The sequence below is a fragment of the Macaca thibetana genome, chromosome 16, assembly GCF_024542745.1.
Source record: "Macaca thibetana thibetana isolate TM-01 chromosome 16, ASM2454274v1, whole genome shotgun sequence".
NCBI classification, from domain to species: Eukaryota; Metazoa; Chordata; class Mammalia; order Primates; family Cercopithecidae; genus Macaca; species Macaca thibetana.
In genome coordinates, this window is record NC_065593.1 from 64,928,685 (window position 1) to 64,953,328 (window position 24,644).

Genomic DNA, 24,644 nt, shown 5'->3' on the forward strand with positions numbered 1-24,644 from the left:
TTTCTAACGGCTGAGGATGTAAAGGCCAAGCCCTGGCTGTCCTGACAAGTTTCGTGGAGGCAGACCAGAGGCTAATTCCACGTGACAGAGAGGAAGCCCGAGGGGCGGTGCTGGCTGTCTCTGCCAGTGCCCTCCCCTAGAGCTCTTTGCTGGTTCCCAGGAAGCCGGATGGCCTCTTTAGTCTCTGAAGACCCCATTACTTGGGTTGGGGCCATAAGAACTGGACTTTTTTGGGGGGTTTTAGGGGTGAAGGCAGCTGAAATGGTAGGGTGGGATACACCTCTATTCTTGGTAGGAGAGTACCCCAAGAGTGGGTGGCCCTGTCCATTACAATTTCATGCTCTCTACCCTATGGGTTTTCATGGGCTGGATCCAGGTTCAGGACAGCAGGCCGGGAGTTTGTCTAGGTGAGTGTTGGAGGCCAGCACTCTGGAAGGGAGCTTGACCTTGGTTGCAGCCACTAGTGGTGCGAGGGTTAACTGTTGGCCACCAGCCCCTGGAACCGAGCCCCTCCTCCTCCCGGAGTCAGGGTCTGCCTTCGGCCCTGGGAGGAAGGCTGTGGCAGGTGAGGCAGCCCGGAGGAGCTGTGAGATCAGGGCTGCTCCGCTCTCTGCCCAAGATCATTAATAACCAAGAACTGGAAAGATCATTAAGAGCTGAGCCTCCAATGTGGAACTGAGCCTGCTGCTGGCTCTGAGGGCCGCTCTTGCTCCTGGGCCAGGCGCTGGCTGCCTTGTTCCTTCTCTAGGAATATATCTGGGGGCGGGGGCAGGAGGCTATGAATCCTGGGGGACAGGTAGCAGGAAGGATGCATCCTGAGTTCAGAACTAGCTTGGCCTGGCTTCCTGCACCACCAAAGGAAGGGAAGAAAGCGTGGCAGGGGAGAGGAGAGTAAGTAAGGCCACAGATGTGAAAGCGTCATAAACAAGGGCCTGGCGACCCACATGCTCAAATAACACTTTTTTTCTTTGGGTGAGATACAGAGAGAGGCCCTTGTGGCTGGCCTCAGAGCAGGAAAATCTTACTAACTGGGGTCCCTTCTGTTGCTGCTGTAGCTGTTTTTCCTTGTGTCTGGCTGAGCGGCTTGTGGTCCAAGCCAGCTTTTTGCAGGGAGCCAGGTGTGTGGAGGGGAGGAGGGCAGAGCTTGCAAAAGGGCAGGCTGATGTCTTCAGTCAGGACCCTCCAGCCTAGCCTGTCCTGCTCTTTGAAAGGGAAGGACTGTCCTCAAGTTTCCTAGGGGACTGGGGAACGAGAGACAACCCCTATCCCCAAAGCCCTCTAGACTCCAGATAATTCAGACCAATCTTCTGTTTCCGAATCGCAATCCAGTGACAACTCATTAGGAGGCTATGAAACCAAGTAGGTGTCAGGAGTCCTAATGAGTTGGGGGTCCCTGGCTACAAGTAGTTAGTCTGGCGAGTGATGTGGGAAACAGGTGTCACTGAATAGCTTTATTGAGCATTTTATGCTGGGCACTAAGCTCAGCACTTTAATCCCCACAACTGGCCAGTGACGTAGCTGCTGTTACCCCACTTTACAAATGAGGAAGGACAGACCACGGAGGCTCGCTGCCTGCAAATGGCAGGCCCAGCTGCCTGGTCCACACAGAAAGTACCCAATGCCATGCCTGGCATATAATGACATTCAGCGGAGGTTACCCCTCCAGTCTGCAATCAACACCATCGGCCCCAGGTGGAAGAGATCCCAAGCTCTCTCCAACTTTCCAGTGGCCCTTAACCATGGGTCACCCTTGCTTGGGAATATGGCCCCACACAGGACGCTTCCACTTCCCCCAGGCCTGGCACTGCCAGCCACTGCCCCTCCGCAGTGGCTTTCCAGGAGCGGCGCAGCAGCCCCTGTCCTCCCCACCACTCTGACTCTAGCCTCTGCCTGTTGCCGAGGCTGCTCCTGGCCCCAGGGTGAGGACGGCTGTGTGGCTAAGGGCCCATCATGGTGCCACTGCCCACCTCCACCACCCAGCAGTACCTCCCAGTCTGTCACCTGCTATCCGCCCCATCTATAAGCCAGCAGCTGCTGCTCTAGCCTCAGGTGAGGAACAGCCAGGAGCTGCTGGCACGAGGCTCTGGGGCTCAGGTGGGTCTGGTGCTTCTGCGGGGAGGGAGGCAAAGAAAGTTTACTACCACCTTGACCTGGTCTGCCCTGGGGGCATCTGGGGCCATGCAGGTGGCAGATGTTGGGTAGATGCTGCTGAGTTTAAGCTTTCCTCCACAGCGACACCTGCTCCTGGGCCAGGCTGGGCTGGCATCCTCTTCTGCTCTCCCCACCACTGACCTCGGGGGCCCATCTGCAATATGGAAACCACAAGCTGAACTTGCCTACTTTGCCAAGTTGATGATGGCTCCAGTGAAATGTGCCTGATGCACGTGGAGAGCCAGCATCACCCGGGGCTGTCTTGCTGTTGGGGTTCTCTGCCCCTGGCCCCAAGCCCCACTGGCCGTCAGCGGCAGAAGCCTGGCATCGATGGAGAGGAAGGTGACCTCATCTGACTTACAGCAGGAGGACACTGAGGAGCAAAGCAGCTAGACAACGGCAGTGGTGAGGGTCCCCACTTGGCAGCAGCGATGTGGTCACTGTGGGCCAGTTCCCTCCAGGGCCGGGGCTGCCCCAGCTCAGAGGTGGCGGGGAACATGGCCACTGACTCCATGGCTGGGCAGTTCCAGACTGTCACATAAATTAACCTGGGCTTTATGAAGCTCATGAATTTGCGTCCAAGATTTGGTTTGGAGTCTGGGGTGGCAGGATGATTTAATCAACTTTGTCTTTAAGCAAGAGGGAACATAACTGGAGAAGGGTAATTCCAGATGTTTTGAGTTTTCAGCCACAGGGGTGCAGCCAGGTCTTCCTTGCTCTTGGCCTGACCACTGCAGGCCCCTGCTCTACCTATCCTGAGGGGTCTCCTGGGAGGAAGCCGCAATGGCAGATGGAGAAGGGGCATTTTTTTTTTTCCCGTGGATGGAAAATGACATGTGGGGACAAGCTGTGAGAACCGCCGAGGTGCGTCGGCAGAGAGAAAGCAGGCTGAGGCCAATTACACCGCACAGGGACTCCCAGGCTTCAGCTGCCAGGGCAGAGGTGGCGCAGCCTGTGGACTCCCCGCGTTCCCTGCAAATCCCACATCCCCCTGACCCTGAGACCCTTGGGCCCCAGGAGACCCTACATCGTCGCTCTGTCAGAGGTCTGAAGACGCTGAGATACAGGGGAGGCGCTGAGCAAGGCACTGAACTCAAAAGAGGGAGGGGTCGGGCCTGAGACCCACCCCAGAGAGGCAGCTCCAGGACAGGCGGGACCAGGCCCAGGGCTGGGGGCAAGCCAGTGAGGGTCAGGGGGACCCCCAGGTCCTGAAGCAGTAGAAGGCACGTTGAAAATACAGAGTTCATTCGAGTCACCTGTGTTTCCTAGGAGGCCAGCCCAGCAAGTGCGTGCATGGCTGAGTGGGAGGTGGCTAGGAACCTGGCCTCCTTCCATGGGAACGGCAGTGGGGGCCCCATCCAACCCCACATTGCCCAAGGGACATAGCGTGAACACTGAGCACCCACGCCCAGCCCCTAAGGGAGCTGTCTTTAGCGTTGGAATGGGAGCACGGGCAGCCTGACCACTGTCAGGGTGGGAACCTCAGAGCCCTCCCACTGCCATGTCACCGCCAAGCCACTGAGGTGCCAGGTGGGGATGGCTGCCCTCTAGTAGGACCACCCGCACTGCGAGAGGCCCTGAGGGCGCCAATGGGGCAGCGAGGGCAGCAGACAGTCCCTTTCAGGGACAAGCTCCAGACTTTAGGCCCAGCTGGCAGGCGGCTGTGTCCCTATAGAAGGGACACTCCATCCAGCCTGCTACTCTGGAGCTTGCGCCCACAGCGAGAGCCCTCGCAGCTCTATCTGGGGACTCTGGTACCAGTTAGCACTTCTTGTTCTTGTCATGGGGCCAGCCAGGCCCTCTCTGAGGTGGCACCTAGCGCCTCCCAGGCCTGGTGGGAGGGTGGGCCCTGCTGTCACAGGCAGGCCTGGCTAAGATGCTTCCAGCCTGGGATTCGCCTCTGAAGAGGCAGCAGTTGCTAGTGAAGGTTTCTTAGACAAGGACGCAGGACAGGGCTGGAGAGGGGAGGGGCATGGGTCTGGGACAAATGATGGCAGTGCCAGCACTGCATCTCCCACCGTGCAGGGAGGAGCCCGCTGTGGAGGTGGGGTGGGGGGTGAACATGTTGGAAGATGTAGGAGAGGGGTGTGATTCCAGTAATGAGTCCTAGAACTTGGGAGCAGCCATGTGTCACCCAGGCAGGAGGACCTGGTGGGAGAGCCGCCAGGGGGAGTGAGGACAGGTGCGGACTGGGTGGAAGGTGGGGTGGGGAGAAGACCCCCAGCTGGACAGGGGGTTTCCCCTAGAGCCGCAGTCTCACCTGCCCCATGAAGACCTGGGAGCAACTAAATCTGGGCTCTGCGGGCGAGGGGTGGGGCTGGGGCCCCTCTGCCTCCCGTCACTAGACCTGCCTGTCCTGCCATCAGAGCTTGGTCTCGCTGAGGACGATATTGGCCGTGACAAAGATGAAGCAGGAGAAAGCCCAGAGCAACACGAAGCCCACCCAGAAGGTGTGACGGAAAGGGGACCTGTGCTTGTTGCTGACCCCACAGCCAAAGGCCAGCTGGGTGTCCCTGCGGCAGTGGTACACCAGGAAGGCGGGGATGACGTACTGGATGCCGGTGCCCGCATAGGCCCCTGTGATGCCCACCAGCGACTCCAGGTCGTGGGTGCAGAAGGCCACCAGCACAGGCGGCACCAGGGTGATGGTGGGAAACACGACGCGGTCCACCACCCACGGGTACGTGCCGCCCTCGCGGTGGAAGAGCGTCTTCCAGTTGTTGCGCAGGGTCACGGCAATGATGGGGAAGTTGGTGCTAATGGTGAAGACGGGGAAGAGGCCCAGGAAGAAGCGCACAGCGGCCAGGCGCACGACGTCACAGCGTGCGAAGTTGAGGGTGTACATGTCCATGAGGCTGTCGCCGCGGAAGCAGAAGATGGCGGTGAAAGAGAGGAGGCCGTAGAAGGCCAGGATCAGCACGTAGTCCAGGAACACCAGCCTTGTGAGGTGGCGCTTGGAGGAGACTGGGGTAATGAGGGACGGCAGGGAGTGCTGGCACATGAAGGAGTAGACGCACACCCCAAACAGGTTCCGGACCCCCGAGAAGTCGGCCAGGGGCGGGTGCCCCTCCCCTTGTCCATGCCCGATGCGGACCAGGGCCAGCACAATCATGACGGCGAAAGCTGGGAAACAAGAGAGGGGAGTCAGCCAGTGCAGACAGGCACAGCCCTACCCTGAGTTTCTGGTCTGGGGGGCACCTTTGCAGGGCCTATAGCCCCATGAGAGAGAGTCATTAAATGCACATTCAGGCAGCCCTATTCTTGGGTGGCTCAACAGTGGCTGCTCATCAGAGGAAGGTCCCGCATCTCTCTCTGTCCTGTTCTCCCCTCTCCCTGCTGAGCAAGGGGCCTGGGTTGCAGTGGGGCCAGGGGCAGGGTGGTCCGGCTTTGCAGAGGTAGCAACTCTGTCTTCTTAGAGGAGGGTGAATCCTGGGGCAGGCACTGCCTGGCTCCCTCATCGGCCCCCCAGGGCTCTCAGGGGCTCTGCCAGCTTCCTGGCAGGGAGCAGGCTGGGTCAGGACACAGGGTCACACTCTCTCCCTTGGTTTGAGAATGATGCCCAATGTGAGGCTGGGGAGCTGGGGGGTAGATGCAGAAGGGCATGGAGTGTTTGGGAGGAGGTGTCCTCCTGGGCCGAGGGCATCTGCTAGACACAGCCGAAGCCAATAGGCAGGAGTGCTGGGAGCCCTGGGCAGACAGGTGGGTACCTAGGGGCCGAGGGCAGGCAGGAAGTTGCCAGTGGTCATGCCAGGGCACAAAGAGCACCAAGGACCAAGGCTGCGGACTGCCAAGTCCTGGGCTGCTGACACCGAGACTGGAGGCAGGTGGCATGTGGCTCTGTTTTCCTGGGCCTGGCAGCACAGCTAGGGGACAGGGGACTCTGTGGAAGTGGAAGGGGGCCCATGACCCTATCTGTCCAGAGCAAACAGCTTGCATTGCTGATGGAGACCAGGCTGGCTTCACTTCGCAGCCTTTTATGGTGGCCCTCCTTCTGGGCTGCCACTGGAGACAGGCTCACAGCACACCCCCCAGGCTGAGCTCCGCAGAGGCAGCCTGTGCACCCCAGGCACAAGGGGCTGCGTTCCCAGCGCTCTGAGGAGATGGCACTCTTAGATCTTTCTGTCTCTGGCTTCTGCTCTCCGGGCTACCCAGAACCACAGTTAGCTACTCACACACGGAGACCACCGGTGTCCGTGTCTGTTCTGAAGCTGACCAAGCCCTGCTCTCTCTGTTCAGAACATATCTGACAGCCTCTCTAGCCTGTGCCCTCACCCCTCAGGTGAAGCCCACGGGGACACGTGACATTTCTTGGTGAGCAGCACAGGCAAGTGTGAAGGGGCAGTGGCCACAGAGGCCAGATCGCAGCTCGGTGACTCTTGTCTGGGGGCCTCCACAGAGCCCCAGGGCTCTTCTCCAAGTGGGAAGCTGGGGACCTCATGGTCCCCTTTGGTCCAGGCCCACTCCCTGACTCCTGGAAGGAAGAGGTGGCTCTGATGGGACCCACAGGAAATCAGGCAATGTCTTCCCACAATGACACTTGGGAGTGGGATGGAATCTTCATCTATTACTTTTAATCAGAACTGCCTAACACTGTCGGGGACAGGAGGGGAGGAAGGGAGCGTTGAAACCAGCCTGAGAACATTGCCAGCAAAGAAGATGATTTGTTTCTGCCTCTCACCACCCGCTCCAGTCCCCGCCACTCCTGACTCTGAGGGCCTGGGGACTCCTCCCCCGGTATCACAAATCGTTCCAACCCTGGTCAGTCAAGGGGAAGTGGCGGCCTACTTCCTCCTTCCAGTCTCAGCCCAGGGAGTTGCCTCCAGCTTTACCCACTGCGGATGGATGGCACAGGACAGCTGTGGGACAGCCCAGGACCCCGAGCAATCTGCTCGCCCCAGAGATTTCTGAGGCTGGGTAGAGGGGGGTGTGCCCAGCAGTGCTATGCGAGAGATGCACCCCACAGGAGGTGTGCCAGGGCAGGATGTGTGGGCGGGTACCGGGGAGAGAGCAGACACGCTGGAGGTGGAGTCCCTGTGAGCCAGAAAGGGCTACAGAGCAGAGCTGAGCAGGATGGGGTGGGGGTACAGAGGCCAGACTGGGCCCAGGGGCACCTGGTGATTTGTTATTCAGGAGGCTGCAGCAGACTGTTTTGCCACCATAAGTGGGGCATGAGGGTCAGGGCAACGGGGGCAGCTGCTGTAGGGCAAGATTCAAATCCTGCACTGCCACTGCCATCTCGAGGCACCACCTTGAGACCTGGCACTTGGCCCTGGCCAAGGCTGGCATGAACTTAGAAAAAGGCAAGTGGAGAATTCCTCCAGCTGTCTGTCACTCGGCCCTGGGCCCTGGGTCTGGTGAGCAAGCAGGCAAGAAGGCAGGAAGAGGTCAGCTGTCTGGACGTGAGCATCCCTGCCACTGCTTCCTCCTGCCCTGAACACAGCCCATGCTTCTCTGCTCCTCTAACTCCCCAGCCTCACATCTCCAAAGAAGGGCAGCTCTCCTTACAGCCCTGCCTGTGAGATTTCCTCACGGTAAATAAACCAATTTACAAAGTAGGTTTCCAAAGAAATGAGACGGTTGTACACACACACGCATCCCCCGAAATGTACACCTTCTAATTGGTGTCCTCCAGAGCAGCTGTCTTGGGAAGAGGTGCCTTTGACACCAACAGTGATGTGGAACAACTTCTAGAACCTTAAGCTAGAACAAAACCACGGCAGCTGGGTGCGGTGGCTCACACCTGTAATCCCAGCACCTTGGGAGGCCGAGGCAGGCGGATCACCTGAGGTCAGGAGTTTGAGACCAGCCTGGCCAACATGGTGAAACCCTGTCTCTACTAAAAATTAGATGGGTTTGGTGGTGTGCACCTATAATCCCAGCTACTCGGAAGGCTGAGGCAGAAGAATTGCTTGAACCCGGGAGGCAGAGGTTGCAGTGAGCCAAGATTGTGCCACTGCACTCCAGCCTGGGTGACAGAGTGAGACTCCACCATCAAAAAACAAAACAAAACAAAACAAAGCAAACAAACAAACAAAAAGAACAAATTCACGGCTATGGGTAATTAAAAAAATGATTTCACGATCTTCTAGCCATAATTATGTTCACCTCCTAATGCCACTACCTAGATTACCTAGATTAGTCACCCATTTGGTTCTTTTGATTGTCTTAAACAAGTCTATTTGCAAAAACCAAGTCTCCCTTCGTGGGCTGGATGTTTGCTGCCGCCTGGGAGTCAGAAGCAGATGCTAGAAGCTCTTGGGAGGTGATTCCAGAGTGTTAGAAAATGGGATAAATTGGCCGGGCGCGGTGGCTCAAGCCTGTAATCCCAGCACTTTGGGAGGCCGAGACGGGCGAATCACGAGGTCAGGAGATCGAGACCATCCTGGTTAATACGGTGAAACCCCGTCTCTACTGAAAAGTACAAAAAACTAGCCGGGCGAGGTGGCGGGCGCCTGTAGTCCCAGCTACTTGGGAGGCTGAGGCGGGAGAATGGCGTGAACCCGGGAGGTGGAGCTTGCAGTGAGCTGAGATCTGGCCACTGCACTCCGGCCTGGGCGACAGAGCGAGACTCCGTCTCAAAAAAAAAAATAAAAACAAGAAAATGGGATAAACACCTGATGGGGCAGGTGCAGCTGCAGGGCCGTGTGGGCCTTCGTGAGCTCCCCTTGGTCACACCCTGCACTGCTGTCAAAAGCTCACCCAGCTGTGTGGCAGCTCGGCTGCATGGAGACGCCAGCAGCTCTGGGGCTGAGCAGACCGAGTGCACACTCAGCAGAGGTGGGTCATTCACCCATGAATCCCGACCTGCACTCAGGGCGTTCACACACCAGGAAAGGGAGAGGCTGCCATGGTGAGGAGCACATCTGGGAAGGGCAGGTGGCTCTAGAAGAGCCATGCCCCCAAAACAGGGGTGAGGACCAGCTTCCCAGTGCAAATGGCCCCAGTCGGGGCAGAAGGTAAACCCAGCTACCTGGGGAGGGGGCAAGGCCCTCTGGTTCCCCACCACCATGAGGATATGAAGGCGGGGGCTGGGATCTGTCCCCTGGGAGTGGAGAGTGAAGGGAACTGCTCCAGCCTGGTCTCCAAACCAGCAAATTCAAAAGAAACTAGCACCATCTAGAACCTCTAGTTCCCCTAGGAGATGGAGGAAAGGGAGGGAAGGGAGAAAAGAAGGAAAGGAGGGAGGAAGGGAGGAAGGGGAGGTCAGGGCCCTGACCTTGCTGGGACTATGGCACGAGGCTTAACCCCCACTGTGCACCTGGCCAGGCCCCTGTGACCCGCCCCTTTGTCTGGCCCCAACCTGCCTCCTCTGGCTGCGGGAGGAGCAGAGTTCAATAGCCATCTCCTAGATTGATCGCCGCATCCCTGGGAGACAGCTGCTCCAAAAACTCATTAGGTCTGATCATAAATCAAGATGAAACAAGGATGACAGGTGGTGGAGACCCTGCCAGGATGCGTGGTGGGGAACAGGGCTCCGAGAGCCACACTGACGCCCAGGGCTCGGCCACAGCCGCGGAGACAGCCTGCACCCACCTCGTGGAGCCTGCGTGGGAGGGCAGACGGGCGCGGAGGCGGGACAGAGCAGAAAGTGCTCCCCAGGCACGCTAAGGGCCAGACACCCAGGACTTCACAGTCAGATGTGTGGGGGGTCGGCCCCCAGCAGGGCCTGCAGTTCCCCAAGAGCCTATCACAGGCAGTGCCCAGAACATTCGCGTCCCCACCCACAATTCTACACCAGGAGTCCTGCTTAGTGGTGCAGAGCAGCAGTGAGAAGCTGGGAGGAGGCAGAAGGGAGGACAGAGGAGGAGGCTGACATAGGTCACACGTGCGGCTGCTGGGCCTCGGAAGGCTCAGCTACAAAATGACAAGGGGTGGCAGGAGACTTCTCTCTTAATATCTGAGTAAAAGCCAATGCAAAAGCCACCGCATTTGTCTTGTGTCACCCATGGGCCCAACTGGACTGTTCATTCCTTCAACAACAAGGGACTGAGTGTTCCCTGGTACTATGCTGGCTGTCTGGGGACAGCACACTGAGACAGGGGCCCTGTCCTTCTGGAGCCCAGAGTCCGGAGGACCAGAGTCCAGGTGGAAAGTACAGGGGACAAATTACAACCAAAGAACAGGCTGGTTATCAGGCACACTAGCTGTGGGGTACATGATGAGATCCCCGTCGCAGCAGGCAGCCAAGCCTGAGGGTAGGAGGCCACGTGGTGGGGGTCCCAAAAGGGAAGCAGGTGTCAGACGGGACAGGGAGGACCTGTCGGGGCCGTTCCAACCCTATAGGTCTATGGCTGCTGTGACTCCTCACGGTTTAGGAGGAGCAGCTCAATGTGGGGTGGAGATGAGGAGGGGGGCCCCCAAGGACATCCATAGGCAGAGCCTCATTAAGGCCCTGCAAGGTCGCCTGCCATGGCTGCTGGCTGCTCACAAGGCTTGTCCTGATAGTGGATCTCAGCTCCACACGCGGGCCTCGCCACATGGAATCACCTGGGCCACAGCCGCTCCCCTCCCTTGCACACTGACACCTGGGGCGGGAGTGAGGAAGACAGAGTGAAGGCACACAAGTCACTGTCTTGGAGCTGAGATAAAACAGGCACGAGTCCTGAGCTGCCACAGGCCAGTCAGAGAAGTCGCCTCCCTTCCCTTTCTGAGGAGGCTAGAAGTAAAATTTACATAAGGACTGAGCTGCCAGGAGGCACATCCACTGTATGGGCAAGCCAAGGTTCATGTTAATATCGGCTTTGCAGCAACATCAAGTGTGGCAGTCAAGGTGCAATTTCACATCAAGATATGTTCTTACAACATCTGAGTCCTCAGGCTCCTAAAGCAGTCAGAAGAGAAGCGAACAGAAGCAGCCTTTCCCTAGATAGCCTCAGCCTGGCAAAAGCCAGATAAGAAGTCCCTGCAGGCACTGCCTCCACATCTGTCCTCACGGCCTCTCTCCTTGGCAGGGAGGACAGGTGAGCCCACCCACTCTGAACACCTGCCAAATGGCAAAGGTAGCACTGGTTTATAAGGGGATGAAAGTCAACAAACACCCGCGTCTCTCCCAAATCCGTCCCTTCCGGAATATCCCTGCCCTCCTGAACCTCACCCTGGGGGGCTGGGGGAAGAAGGGGGCCTTATTGGCGGGATGAAGCCATGACTGGGCCAAGCCCTTGTAGCAGTTGAAGGTGACTTATTCTTGGGGCCAGACAGGGATGAGTAGGTGTCTGGAGCCCAGGGCCCTGATGCTCACATTCCGGTAGTCCTACCAGCAACCCCAGTTCACCTCTCTTGGGTCTCTGTGGGCAGGGACAGAAAGATCAGGGTGGTCAGCAGTCAGCTCCTTCCTTCCTGCGCTGAACACACACCCTTGAGCGTCAACATAAGGGCTGGCTGAGCTGGAGGTGTGGAGAGAGATGAGCTCCTTCCAGGTCCTCCCAGGCAGCGCTGCCTTGGTCTCTGAGCCATGTGAGGCCTGGGCAGGACTCTGCCTTCCTTACAGAATGCTGGGGTCTGTGTGGGGCTGGAGAGAGTTGGGTGACCTTCCTAGGCACCACTGGAGTGGGGGCACAGAGGCCAGAGCTCTCCAGGCCTGGGTGGGGAGAGGGGGGAGCAGAAAGAGCTCTCCCAGGAGCCCCCACCTCCACTCTGGGGGCACACATGAAGGTCCCCCATGAGCATGAGATGCTGAGGCACTGAGTCCATCTTGGTGGCTTTCCTGTTTTCCTCATCCCCATCGCCGGCTCTGGAATTAAGCAAGGGCTACTTCTGGGCAGCCTGAATGCTGCCCATGCTCTCCCTGAAGGTGGCAACAAACCCACCGGGCTCTGATGGAGAAGCACCGAGAAGCATTTAGAGCTGTGCTGACCACCAGGGCCACACAAGGCCGAGGCTACTGAGCACTGGAACATGGCTGGCTCAAACTGAGGTGTGCTCAAGCGTAAAATACACCGGGTTTCAAAGACTTGGTGTGTGGCCCAGTGCTGAGGTGGGCGGATTACTTGAGGCCAGGAGTTTGAGATCAGCCTGGCCAACATGGCAAAACCCCGTCCTTACTAAAAATACAAAAATTAGCTGGACGTGGTGGCACGCGCCTGTAGTCCCAGCTACTAGGGAGGCTGAGGCAGGAGAATCGCTTGAACCCAGGAAGCGGAAGTTGCAGTGAGCTGAGATTGCACCACTGCATTCCAGCCTGGGTGACAGAGTGAGACTCTGTCTCGGAAAAAAAAAAAAAAAAAAAAAAAAAAAAAAAAAAAAAAGATTAGCATGGAAAAGGAATGTAAAGTATCCCACTTGTCATTTTTTTTCATGATTACACGTTGAAAGATATTTTTGATACGTTAAGTATTTTATGAAAATGAATTGAACTTCAAGATGTCGCTAAAAATTAAGTTTCCCCCAGGTGGCTGGCATTGTATTTCTATGGGCGTCTCAGTGGGGGTTTCCTGTGCTGGGGGTCTGTGGGCTGTGCACACCTGGGAAGCACCTGAAATACTGAGGATTTGAAAGATTTCCCCCTTCTGCCACCAACTTCGGTCCAGGACTCCTCACTCTAACCCTGTCACCTGCCCTGACTTGCATGGGGACACTGAAGACCTAGGGTGGAGCTGTGACGCTGCACCAATCCTTCTGGAAAAGCCCAAGGACAAATGGGCTCTGAGTGCCCTCGGGCTGTGACCCCCAGGGCAGCCTGACCTGGCGAGGGAGGCACTGGCTGGGTCTGGAGTGCTATGGAACTGGCCTGTGGTCCTGGGCCACCATCAGAGGGACATCTCCATAAGGGCATGAGCTGGAACAGAGGCTCTCAGGAACCATGGAGGGCCCTGCCCAATGGTCCCTGCCTAGAAGCCCCCACCCCCAGCCCATTCATCCCCTTCTACAGGGCCTGGAAGGGATGAGGAGTATGGGGACACGCATCCACTAGGGGCAGACTACACGCGGCACACTCCTCCTCCCTAATCCCTTTGGGTGCCCACGTACTGAGTTGTGCACACATACTCAGAGCCATGACCCTGAGGGCCAAGGGTGAAGGGTCTTCCCCTAGGCATGGCCCCCAGGCCTTTCCCATGTGCCAGTGCTGAGCTGTGCCTTGGCAGGGCTGCTTCCTGGAGAGCTGCCCCCGCAACTCTCTAACCTCTGAACCTGGCTCCAGATGTCCCTGAGGCCAGGGCGCCCCAAGCTCCAGGCCATTCCCTGCTCCCCATGTGTGGCTCTGGCTCTGACACTGGGAGGTGGAGGCCATCTGTCACGGTGGCTGTCTGGGAGTGACACTCTTTTCCAAGCAAAGAATCAACATGCCAGGACTAATGATAACGAATGGCCAGTTGTGTGCCCATCACCAGCTCAGGCACCGGCACTCCAGGCGGGGAACAGGACTAGGGGAGGACTTGGCGCCAGCTCCCCCCTTCACCAACGCTTAGCCCTCTGAGGGCGCCGGGCTGCAGGGGTCTCTGGCTTTAGCTGGGCCGTCGGAAGGGGTGGGTGAGCAACACCAGCCTGAGCAGAGAACCACTGGAGACCAGCCTCTTGGCCCTAAAACAGGGGGAGGTGGCTGGGTATTTGTTCCTTAAATAACCAGACCAACCATGGCAAAAGGAGACCCACATTTGCAGGCTGGAGGTGGAAGAGCCCAAGGATCCTGCAGCCTAGAGGTGTGAGCGACACCAGGACACAGTCCTGGCTTGGAAATGGCCAAGTTACACTGGACACAGCTCCTGAATCTGCCACTCAACTGTGTAATTTTGGGGCAAACTGTTCCATCACCTTTAAAAATACAGATAAGGCCGGGCATGGTGGTTGATGCCTGTAATTCCAGCACTTTGGGAGGCCGAGGTGGGTGGATCACCTGAGGTCAGAAGTTTGAGACCAGCCTGGCCAACATGGAGAAAACCCATCTCTACCAAAAATACAAAAATTAGCTGGGCGTGGTGGCCCATGCCTGTAATCCCAGCTACTCGGAAAGCCGAGGAAGGAGAATCACTTGAGCCTAGGAGGCGGAGGTTGCAGTGAGCCGAGACTGTGCCACTGCACTCCAGCCTGGATGACAGAGCAAGACTGTCTTAAAAAAAAAAAAAGAGATGATTGTAGGAAGGCTGAAGGGTTGGAGTGAGATAGGGCAGTGCTGCGTTGGTAAAGCCTGGCTCGCACCAGTCACTCAGGAAGCTGCACGTGCCGTCTATCATTGCAGAAACCCATTGCCCCTGCTGAAAGCCCAGTTCCCAGGCAAGCAGGAAAAACTGTGTCAGTGCTGAGTTCTCATCTAGCTCCCCTTGTGCTCTGAGGAGGGGGACTGGATGATACTAGTGACCCCGCCTTCCTGGCCAGGTCAAGCTGCTGTCAGAACAGTTCCCAGGAATACCCCATCACTGGCCTCAGCTAACCTTTGGGGCTCTGGGGATCAGGGATGGGGAGGGGGGCAAGGAGGACCCCAACAGGCTGCTCACCCCTGCTCTGCCAACCAGAGCGACCCTCAGTTCCTCCTCTTACGCCCCTGTCCACCCCCACCACCGCCAGCATCTTTAAGGCCCCTCAAGGCCAAGCAATCCCCACCACCCCACCTCTGGGGCCTCCAGGTGTGTGCCCTCTCCGGGAGGGGCTAAAGGACACAGGGTCTTTGGAGCCTGAGCTGGCCCATCCTTCCTGGGGTGGCATCTACCTGTGCTTGGGCTGTGGTGCGGATGAGGGCTTTGTCTGGGAGGAGCTCCCTTTGGGGACTATGGGAAGCCCCCACACGGATATGCCAGGCACCAAAAGCATCTCGGCCCTGGGTCTGGTTTTCATTTCAGACCTGCAGGGCATCCAGCATATGCCAGCTTTGCCTAGCAACTCACCCACCACTCACTTGGGTTTCTGCTGAAAGGAGGGAATCTAAAGCCAGCTGGTCTTCCCATGTGGGCCAGCTCCTGTGTTTTCTGGAGGATTCTAGCTTTGTTCACTCCTTACCCTGGGAGAAGAGAGGAGCGCTGAAACAACCAGCTTTATAGGACTAGGTTCTATCCTGCGGCTAAATTATTTAGCCCAAAGGACTGACAGCAGAGTCCCCCTCTCCCCAGGGTGGCAGGAGGCGGCGGCAGCCTGGTGAAGGGCAAATGTCTGGGCCTCTGGAGCAATCAAGCCTTCTGTCGGAAATCACGGGCTCTGGCCTTTCATCCTTCCACTTCCCCACACCCTCAGAGCCTGGCAGGTGGTGCCTGGGAGGGCAGGGTCTCAATTTTTCATTCTTAAGTTGTCAGAGCAAGCTCAGTGTGCAATCATTGGGAAGGCAGGGCCTCTGGCTGCTGGCTGACTAATCTCCTTCCTGGAGATTGGAAACAGAAAATTTCAGGCGCTGCCACCTTTCCTGCAGGCTGCTCAGCCCTTTCCTCTCCAGCAGCCAGCTAGATGCCAAGAGAGACAGGAAGGAGAGAGTGAGGAAGAAGAGGAGAGGCGGTACCGAGCAAGGATGGGTGGCCCCTCCTGGGTCTGAACGTAACTCTGGAGCGCCAGGGTTGCCGTGGGCCGTGTCAGCCCTGCAGATGTATATGACAGCCCGACTTGCTGCAAGGTTAAGACTCACCCTCCCACATGAAGCCCAGTTCTGCACAGAGGCCATGCCCGTCACCATCATTGGGTCAGACTCGACCTATGGCCACGAGTGATCTGGGACTTAGTTTCCTTGCCTTGTCAGTGGCGGACAGCTGGGCCACCAACCTCCTGGAAATTGCAGGATTCTTTGTCTGATAGCTGGAGCTGCCCATCTCGGCCGTACAAGGATCAGAGCTGATAACAAAGGCTGCTTAGAGGAGAGGTAGGGACGAAAGGGCAACAACCTTTGCTTGGGGCCAAGTGAACTCTCAGGTCAGTTCTGACTGATGCTAACGAAGGGAGTAATTTGGCGGCACATGGCTGGCTGTTCACCAGTAAGTGTTCATTAGTTGCCTACTTTACCTTAAAACAAACACTGGGTTCCTCTCCTATAAATGGGCCTCTGTGCATTTGCAAAAAGAACTTCTAGAAAACCAAGAATAAAATTAAGACCAAAATGAAACATATACAAAAGGTTTTTCAAGATTCCCTGCACTGGGAGTGTAACCAGTCATGGCTGGACACGGAACAGCCTAGGAGAGCCCTGGACAGTGGCCCAGTTGGAAGGTGGGCAGGGCTGCCGCAGAGACCCGGGCCATGCAGGGCTGCTGACAGCGGGGTGGCGTGGTGCTGGCACATGAGGCTGTCTGGATGGATGCACAGGGGGCATTTTGGGGGGTCCTTCTGGGGCCTCTGAGAGGCACTAGTTGAGTGGCTGTGGAGGAATTCCAATGCCAACCTGGCAGCAGTGGGCACCAGATGGCCCAGACACAAGACCCCTGGCTGCCGGTGGTGACGGATCAGCGCGGGAGGCAGTCTGCAGGGATCAGTCATGGGTTTGGGGACAGGTAAACACCAGAAGGCCTCATGTCCCCAGGTGATGACTTCCTCTTAGGGGCCTCACCTGCCACCACCACCACGTCCCACCTCTCCCTGTCAGCTTGGAAAACAAATCTGGGGCAGTTGCTGAGGGAGGTGGAGAGAGTGGGGCCGAGAACTTCATGAGGCAGGACCAAGTTCATCCACAAACGCCTGGAGAGGACGGTGTCTGACCCACTTTGGGGGGAACACAGATGCAAAAAGAGAGTGTGTGGCGTCTGCTCTGCATACACAATCAGAGGGAAGGGAACCCTGCGGTCCTCGGCAGCCCAGGCCCGAGGAGGGCTGTGGCGCTCCAGAGCAGCCTTTATTAGAAAGGATCGGGTTTTTAACAACCCCAAATGGGGCGCCCTGTGCCGAGCCAGCTGTTCATGGGAGACGCCTGCAGGCATCTGCCGGGGAAAGTTGGTAATGGAACTGAAGTAATGAAGCTGCCATGGCCCCTTCCAGCCCGAGAGCTCCATGCGGTGAGGCGGGGGCAGCCTCTAGCCATCGGCTTAGGTGCTCAGGCTTGGGCTCTGAAGTCCCTGCGCTGGGCCTGTGAGCACAAAGAACATCCTCTGTGCTGCGTCTCCCCTCAGCATCCCTGGTCTACCTGTGGCTGGCAGAGGCTAGAGCCCCTGCCCCTCTGTGAGATGGGCCTGCCTTTCATTCTCCCAGCTCAGAGCTTCTTCAAAGTGCGTGCGAGTAGATGCTGGGGGCGGCGGAGCAGAGAGGGCTCCTCTCCAGGCACCACAGCTGGGATGTGGCACAGGGGAGGCTGCCCAGAGCCAACCTGGATGCTTCTAGATCTCACTGTGAAACCCATGTGGACACCGAGTGCCATGCTCTCTTGAGGTAGCTGAGGTCATGTCCCCGGTCTTATGGCCAGCCCTCAGAGAGGCTCATCTTGAGGCCACTCTTGGGATGTGATGGCTGACCAAGATGCTGCTGAAGACATCGCGCTCACTGTGGCTCCCCTCTGCACACTGCGCAGGTGCTGTGCTAACAACAACGTCCCCATCGAGGCCTCGCTGCCACTGCACAGACAACGAACCTGGCGGAGAAGCCTCGATCCATCTGCGCACATTGGGAGTAAACGCCAAGTGTCCCACACGGTGGGGGAACAAGGCAAGGAGGTCCAGCGTCACCTCCAGTAGGTGCGCCACCTGGCGCAGAGCAGCCACCGGAGACCTGATTGCTCAGGAATCTGCAGTGGCCACCTGGGGGTGAGCCAGCCAGGTCTGCCAGGGCCAGAACAACAGCCTCACTGCTGGGCACAGCACACCAAGACCCTCCTTCCTCATGTGGATTCAGAAGTATCTGCCACCCAGGCATCCCACACTGACCAATCCCGTCTCCCCAGAACTTACTTGGGGAGCACAAGAAATGAACAGACACTATCACATGTCATCCACGCTTTGAGTTTTCCTGGACAAGTGGTTATTTACAAAGGCCATTTAACCCTTTCAGTGCCATTCTGGCAGAATGAGGGGGCTTCCGAGGCTACTAAGGGGGAGGAGGGCAGAGCAGAGCCCCTCAGAGGAGCTGGCCCGAAGGCTCCTCAGCACAGCTCCGGGGCCTGCAGTCTCCTCCGGCCTCGTTTCAACAGATGGCAGAACTAATTCCTAATTAAGCCCAAGAAAGTTTCCGGCTCAGCACATTTATTTATGATTTTCCGGTCCCTTTGGTGCTCATTCTTCCCCTTTGTCTTCCTGGAACCCAAGCCAGCTTATTTCCAACCCGAGCTCCCCACTTGGTTACTGGGAAAGCATGGCCTCATCTGGGGAGAGAGGAGGGAAAGGGGTGCGGCGGGAGTGTGGGAAGGAGGGAGGGGTGTGTGGGAAGGAGGGAGGGGTGTGTGGGAAGGAGGGAGGGGTGTGTGGGACTCGGTCACACAGCTGCTTTTAAGACAGAATGAAAAGGGAGTTTGTGGCGAACTGACAACTTGGCACAGACTTGAGAGGACAAATAGGCCTTTGAGGTCACTGCCTTTAGGGTGGTTCTCGAAAAACTGCCTGGGGTGAGCTTGGCCCAGAGGTGAGAAACCCTCGTGGGGTCCCTCCCCCATGGAGGGGCTGCCAGTTTTGCTTTGTTTGGTGGCTCCTGGGAGACCTCCATCCCCTTCCTCCCCTCCCGAGCCCCGCTGCGGCCCGGGGCTGAGAGGGGAACACCCCTTGCCTAGGAAGAAACGCTAGGAAGAAAATGCCCCACTGGCTCCAGTGCTGGCTGCTGGGGATGGAACCCCAGACCCAGCTGTGCGTCCGAGTTTACCTAACTGGGCAATTTTTCTTCTGGCAAGAGGGCTGTGTCACAGAAAGGTTCGCTTGTTAAGCCCAGAGGTCTGAGTCTCTCATGGAGAAAAATCACTGCCTCTGCGGTCGCCCCCAGCAGCACTCTGGAGAAAAGGTTTGCCTGAGAGGCTCCTGACATTTGATTATCTCTTGGATCAAAGGGAAAAGAGAGGCAGATGACTTGCTAAGACAACAATGTCAAGACAACAATGTCACCACCAAAAAAACAAGTGCTGTCGACCTTCACGAGCTGGTCTCCACCTCGAGCTCCTGAGGCTGCCAAGAGCCTCTCTTGAGGCCACTGTCACCTGCTCCGCAGCACTGCAGGGCCCCAGGAGCCTCAGGGTGGGAGACCTGGGGGTGGGAAGGGGCTGGGGGAAACAGGAGTCAATTTTCTAAAGCAACTGCCAAGTCTACTGTGAGCCTGACTCTGGGGAAGTAGTGTCTCCAACAGCAGAATGGCAAGGGGCCCGGGCTGTCCCCAGCCGCCTTCCAGGACCCCGGGGCCCTGCTGGCCACAGAACTCAGCTCCTCCTCCGACTGATGCAGGGGTACAGCTGGTCTCCTGCTCTGAGACAATCGCTCTTTATGTGCCCTCAGCCGCCTCTTCTCCTTTTCATAGTCTTCTCCCTTTCAACAAATGTATTGCTCCCCAGACACGGGGAGGAATCTGTCACCCTAAACAAGTGCAGGGGTCTTCGGAAGCCATTAACTGTCACTATCCTGGGTGTCATCCCCTCTTGGGCTGTCATGCTGGCTAAAGCAGGAGTGTCCCCTCCACCTCTCCCCACCCTGCTCCTGTCCTCCTGGACGAGGGGAAGGAGACAGAAATCAGCTCAGCTTTCTCCATGCCAGCGCCCAAGGGGCCCTTTCCCCGTCCCCAGTGCTGAGGGGCAGGTCAAGTGCAGCCAGTCCCACGTAGGGTAGGGACCAGACCTTGGGGCTACAGATGTGGCTGCTGGGAGCCACAGGAGCTGGAGCACCAGACTTAGGCCAGGAAGGCAAGGGGGAGAACAGTTTTCTCCAAATCCTGCTTTACTGAGAAAACGCGTTCTTCTGAGACCACCAGGTTTTACCCACTCGGCCTTACCCAGAACTCTCAAAATACTTCATATAAGCAGAGAAAAAGGAAGGGTGGACAGTTGAGCCCTGGTGTTTCTGATCCCTGCTGACTCTGACTTCTGGACACAATCCCTCCTGGCACCCAGGGAGGCTCCATTCTAAATCCGTCCTTGGAGCTGGTGGGATCCCCAGGTTCTAAGTAACAATCCCCATCTTCCCCCAGGTAGTCATGTTAATTTAACCTGGGGCTTGGAACTTGTGAGTGCAATTTGGGAACAGCACTCACTGGTGAGTACGTGACCAGACAGACTGAATGGAGCAGATGCAGACTTCCGCCCTGTCCAGGGATGGACAGGTGTCCTCCCGCTCCCTCGTGTCAGCTGGATAGCCAAGGACGGGCTCGGCCCAGATGATGTGCCCCTGTGGGGGCCTCACAACTCATCTCCATCCTGCTCTCATCTCCTTGCAAGGACAAACCAAGAGGGCAAAAAAGTTACAGGCTGGTGAGCGTGGCTCAAGACAAGGAAAACCTTCCCAGCACTGACATACACCCCTCAGAGCGGAGTGCGAGCCTCATGCAGTCATGAGCTCTGGGCCCCGAAGGCCACCCCGTGCTCTGTGCTGTACAGCCTGCTCCCAGAGGGGCGAGGCCTGGCTACCTGACTGCTGTGGCCCCTTCCAACTAAAGATGCCAAGACTGCTGTGTACGGAGGTTCCTTACACTGACATCATGTAATCCCCTAAGTCTGGGGAACCAGGGGAATTGCAGATGTCAAGCTGCTGGAAGTCATTTAGACCAGAAAGTGTCCTCGGCGACCATGACCCACTGCTGAGTCCTGGCATGGAATCAGGATCAGCGTCCACCCCCAGAGTCTGGATGAGGGTAGAATGGGCAAGCGCAGCGGGAAAGGGGGCTGGGGAAGGTGGTCAGGAAGGAGGAGCCCCAACCTTGGCTCCTCTAGAGCCAAGTGCCTCTGTGCTGAGAGGCAGGCGAGCTCCTGGAGCCTGGACACACCCACTCTGTCCAGGCCCCTCTATCAGAACAGCAACAGCCTTCTTAGCTTTTGGATTGAACAGAAGAGGGGTCCAATGGACGCCCAAAGCCGTGCTGGCCACAGAGGCCCCACCTGCTCCTGTCCTCCGTCCAGGTGGATCGGCAGCCAGCCCTTTCCCTGAGGTGGCTGGCAGGATGGTGTGGCAGAAGTGGACCAGCCCCCAACCACCAACCTGTCTGGGGGAACAGACTCCCCAGACCGCAGCTGAGGACAATGGCGCTCATGCTCAGCAGGGTGTCCGTCGGTTAGAAGATGCTGTGGAGGGGGTGTCTTTTCACGCCCTGGTGGCCAGAGACCCAGGGGCAGAGAGTGGCTGCTGCCACGGCCCGCTGGCTTTTATGGTTACGCCGCATAGCACACTCACGAGAATGCAGAGCCGCGCTGCTCCCGTACCCTGCAGGGCACAGCCCAACCCAGGCTTTTGGGAGCCCCCCCGCACGCCTGTGGGTCAGTGGGCACCCAGCATGGTTGTATGAGAGAGAAGCTGGTCCTAGAATCAACAATCCTGGCTCTAGCCCCAGCTCCATCCACACTATGTGACCTCGAAAAAATCATCTTTTTTTGGTGCTAAATTTCCCCAGCAGTAAAAGGCAAGCTGAGTATCTGCCCCTCCTTGTCCTTTGGAAAGGTGGGAGGCCCAGACAGGCCTGAGTCAATGGAAACCACAACCACTTTCCAGCTACGGCTGGGGGCTCTGCACGGCCTCTCGCGAAAGGAGAGGGAAGGGACGAGAGGAGAAAGCGCAGAGACTCGAGCTGTTTCTCAGACTCACCGATCCATCTCATCAGAGAGGTCAGGATCTGCAGGTACTTGGTCTTCTGGACGTCAAAGAAGGTGAATGGTCCGAGGAGGAGAGTGAAGATTGCCTGGGGGATGGAAACAAGAGTAAGGGGGATGCAGGCTGCACTCGCAGACCGTCTGCACGGGGAAGACGCTGCTGCTCATGTGGCCTCTGCCCGCAGCTAAGGCCGGGCCTGACTGGGCACACCTGGACTGGCAAAGGCTCCCTGGGGTCACCTTGGGTAAGTGCCAGCGCCAGGGGTGGAACAAGAGCTCCAGAGGCATGCTTCCCTGCTGCTGCTCACATGGACTGTGCCGACAATGCTGTGCCTCCTCGGCAAGGCCCAGGTGTTGTTCCAGGGATGGAACATCCTGCTCTCTTCAGCAAACACAGATTGATGATCCACAACGTGCCCACCCTCGAACTGCCCATGAGCATGGGCTAGAGACGGAATGGCAAGAAGGATCCAAAAGAAGCACCAGCCACGTCTCTGGCTCTCGGTTTACTGGGAAGAAAGGACACAGTGGGGAGGGGCCCCAGGAGCCCTGACGAAGCCTCGCAGGAGAGGACACTTCTTCTGAAGCGCTTGGAGAGGAGTGATCGGGATGTGCATGGGCCACGTTTTTGGCTTCAAGAGGAGAAGTCTGGAGAACGAGAGCCCCTGGCTTTCAGGGCAGGCCCCTTGGAAGTACCCAGGATGACCAAAGAAGGGAGGTGCATCTAGGAAAACCAGGGCAAAGAAGTCCTGGGCTGAGAACGGGACCCAGGCAGAGAAGGGGGTGCTGATTGGCACGGATCCTCTCGTTTCTCTTTGGAGAACAGGGGAAAGTGTGACTTAAAAAATGAAAGTCAAACTCTGTCTCAGAAAACTGGTCTGTGGGAAATGGGAACCTTCTTTGCAAAGGAAAATGGGGGTAAACGTGACAGAGCAGAAACTGGGGTGTGGGGAAGGTTAGGATTTCCATGCCAAATTGGTTGCTCAGGGAGTAGAGGAATTAAGAGCTGCTCATTGCAGTTAAGATGATGGTACCATTTCCAATCTGCCACTCGGAAGCAGTGTGAGGCATCAGACCTTATTAACATTTACACAGTGCCATTTTATCACGTTAATGCTAATGACGCTCACCAGAGATGCGGCAGGCGGCTCGGAACCCTGAATGAATGTGGGGAGAGGGCCCACTCAGGGAGTCGGGCTCTGGCCTGTCATCCGGGTGAATCCATCACAGCTGCTCAGCCCTAGGCCAGCCCCTGTGGCTGGCAGGCGGGAACCCCGTAGAAGGGGAACTGAGCCCGCCCTGCACCGCCCCCAGCAACCTCTGGCCATAAGGAGGGCAGGATGTGGGAGAAGCTGTGACCCCTTATCCAAGTCCATTATCACTGAGAGGATGAGTGACACGGAGGAGTGAAGTGCCGCTTAAGGAAAGGCTCTAATTAGCTGGGCTGGAGAAGGCGACCTGGCAGTCACCAGGCGCGAAGGACTTTGGAAAGAAGAGCTTTCTGCTGGGGGCCTCAGAACTGGCCCTGCTTCCACTCAGAAGAGGGGAAAGAAGTCTTTCTATTAGGCTTGGGAAGCGGGGTGGGGCAGGGAAAGGCAGAGGAAAGGGCTCTCCTTGCAAAAGCAATGGAGAGCCTCCGCTGTCCCCTCAGCCCAGGGAGAGGAGCTAGGGACACGGTAACGCATGCAGAACGTTAACTCTGGCAGAGCAGCTCTGTACGCAGCACCATCAGTAAGTCATTTAGGAAAATTACCACTTCGGGGAAACTTTCCACTGATGAATTTCTCTTTTGAAGGATGAAGAGGGAGATGTCAGGTAGAAGAACGCATAAACACAGAGCCACCTGCCACAAATGTTTCCAAGTAACTGTGGTCTGCCGGAAACCGGACTCCTGGTGTGCCTGGGTGTTTGGACAGTTCGCCTCTGACTTCCCACTGAAATCACGGTCCTCCAGCTGTGGGGGCTGGAGATCTTGGGGGTGGCTTACGTGGGAGGTCAAATCTCATCTCAGAAACCTAAAGACTGGTTTTTAGAAGGTTCTACACCATAAAAATAGAGGGGCAGCAGAACCACCCCCAAAGGCAGGCAGAGAATGCTCCTGCAGGCTGCCTGGGTCCTGTCCTCCAGGGGCCCTGTCCATGTCTGTCCTTGTCCTCGGCAGATGCTTGTCAAGATCCTAGGACACAAAAGGTCTCATTCTGTAAAACCCTGTATGGATGAATCCCAGCCCGCTGAGAGCATCCCTCTATTTAATCAGACGCACCTCTGAAAGGTATTGTAAGTGGTATATGTGAGGTGCCACTTGAGTGACCAGGAATATGAATCTAGAGGAGTCGAAATGAAGGTTCACACCTGCTTAGTGTTCTCAGACCCAGTCCTGAGGACAGCAGGTCTGTCCTCAGCATGGGAACTAGCAGTGAAGGACTCTTATGGAAGATCTGGCCAATGGCTGCAACGTCCATAGATGGATGATGGTTGGAATGTGGCTTCTTTTTCTTTTAATGCTCAGGAGTACAGACCGACCATAACACTTGGGAAGGCTCAGGGCCCACTTAGTCACAGCAAACATGCACAGACTGCCAAACAGCAGCCCTTCCATGGGCCTGCGAGCTCACGCATCAGAGAGCACCCAGATGAAGACACAGACTGCGAGCTGGGGCTAATTAAGGAACAGGTGTCCTCTGCAAATTACTTAGAGCCAGAATTCAGCAACTGCAGGAGCAGGCATCTGGAGTGACAAAGGATGAGGACAGAGGCAGTGGCACACGCTGCCACGCCACGGTGTGGCCGCTGAGGTCTTGCGGAGGGAGGGGGGCGGGAGAAGGCATAGCCCCCGTCTCCAGATGGTCTAGCCGGGGCAGTGTCCATCTCTGAATGCACAACAGCCAAGCGTGGTACT

General features: G+C 57.1%; 2 protein-coding genes across 3 annotated transcripts in view; one reads left to right on the forward strand and one right to left on the reverse strand.

Moving 5' to 3' along the window:
* NAT9 (N-acetyltransferase 9 (putative)) overlaps nucleotides 1-24,644 on the forward strand; it is a 101,885-nt gene that overhangs the window by 29,092 nt on the left and 48,149 nt on the right. The window lies entirely within an intron of this gene.
* The window catches only part of TMEM104 (transmembrane protein 104), a 63,575-nt gene continuing 41,666 nt past the window's right edge, over nucleotides 2,736-24,644 (reverse strand). For both annotated transcript variants that reach the window (XM_050764309.1, XM_050764310.1), the window contains exons 9-10: nucleotides 21,741-21,834; nucleotides 2,736-5,274 (exon numbers count right to left, since the gene is read on the reverse strand). In XM_050764309.1, the coding sequence (XP_050620266.1) occupies nucleotides 4,514-5,274; nucleotides 21,741-21,834 (855 nt within the window). In that variant the 3' untranslated portion in view covers nucleotides 2,736-4,513. The remainder of the gene's footprint in view (nucleotides 5,275-21,740; nucleotides 21,835-24,644) is intronic.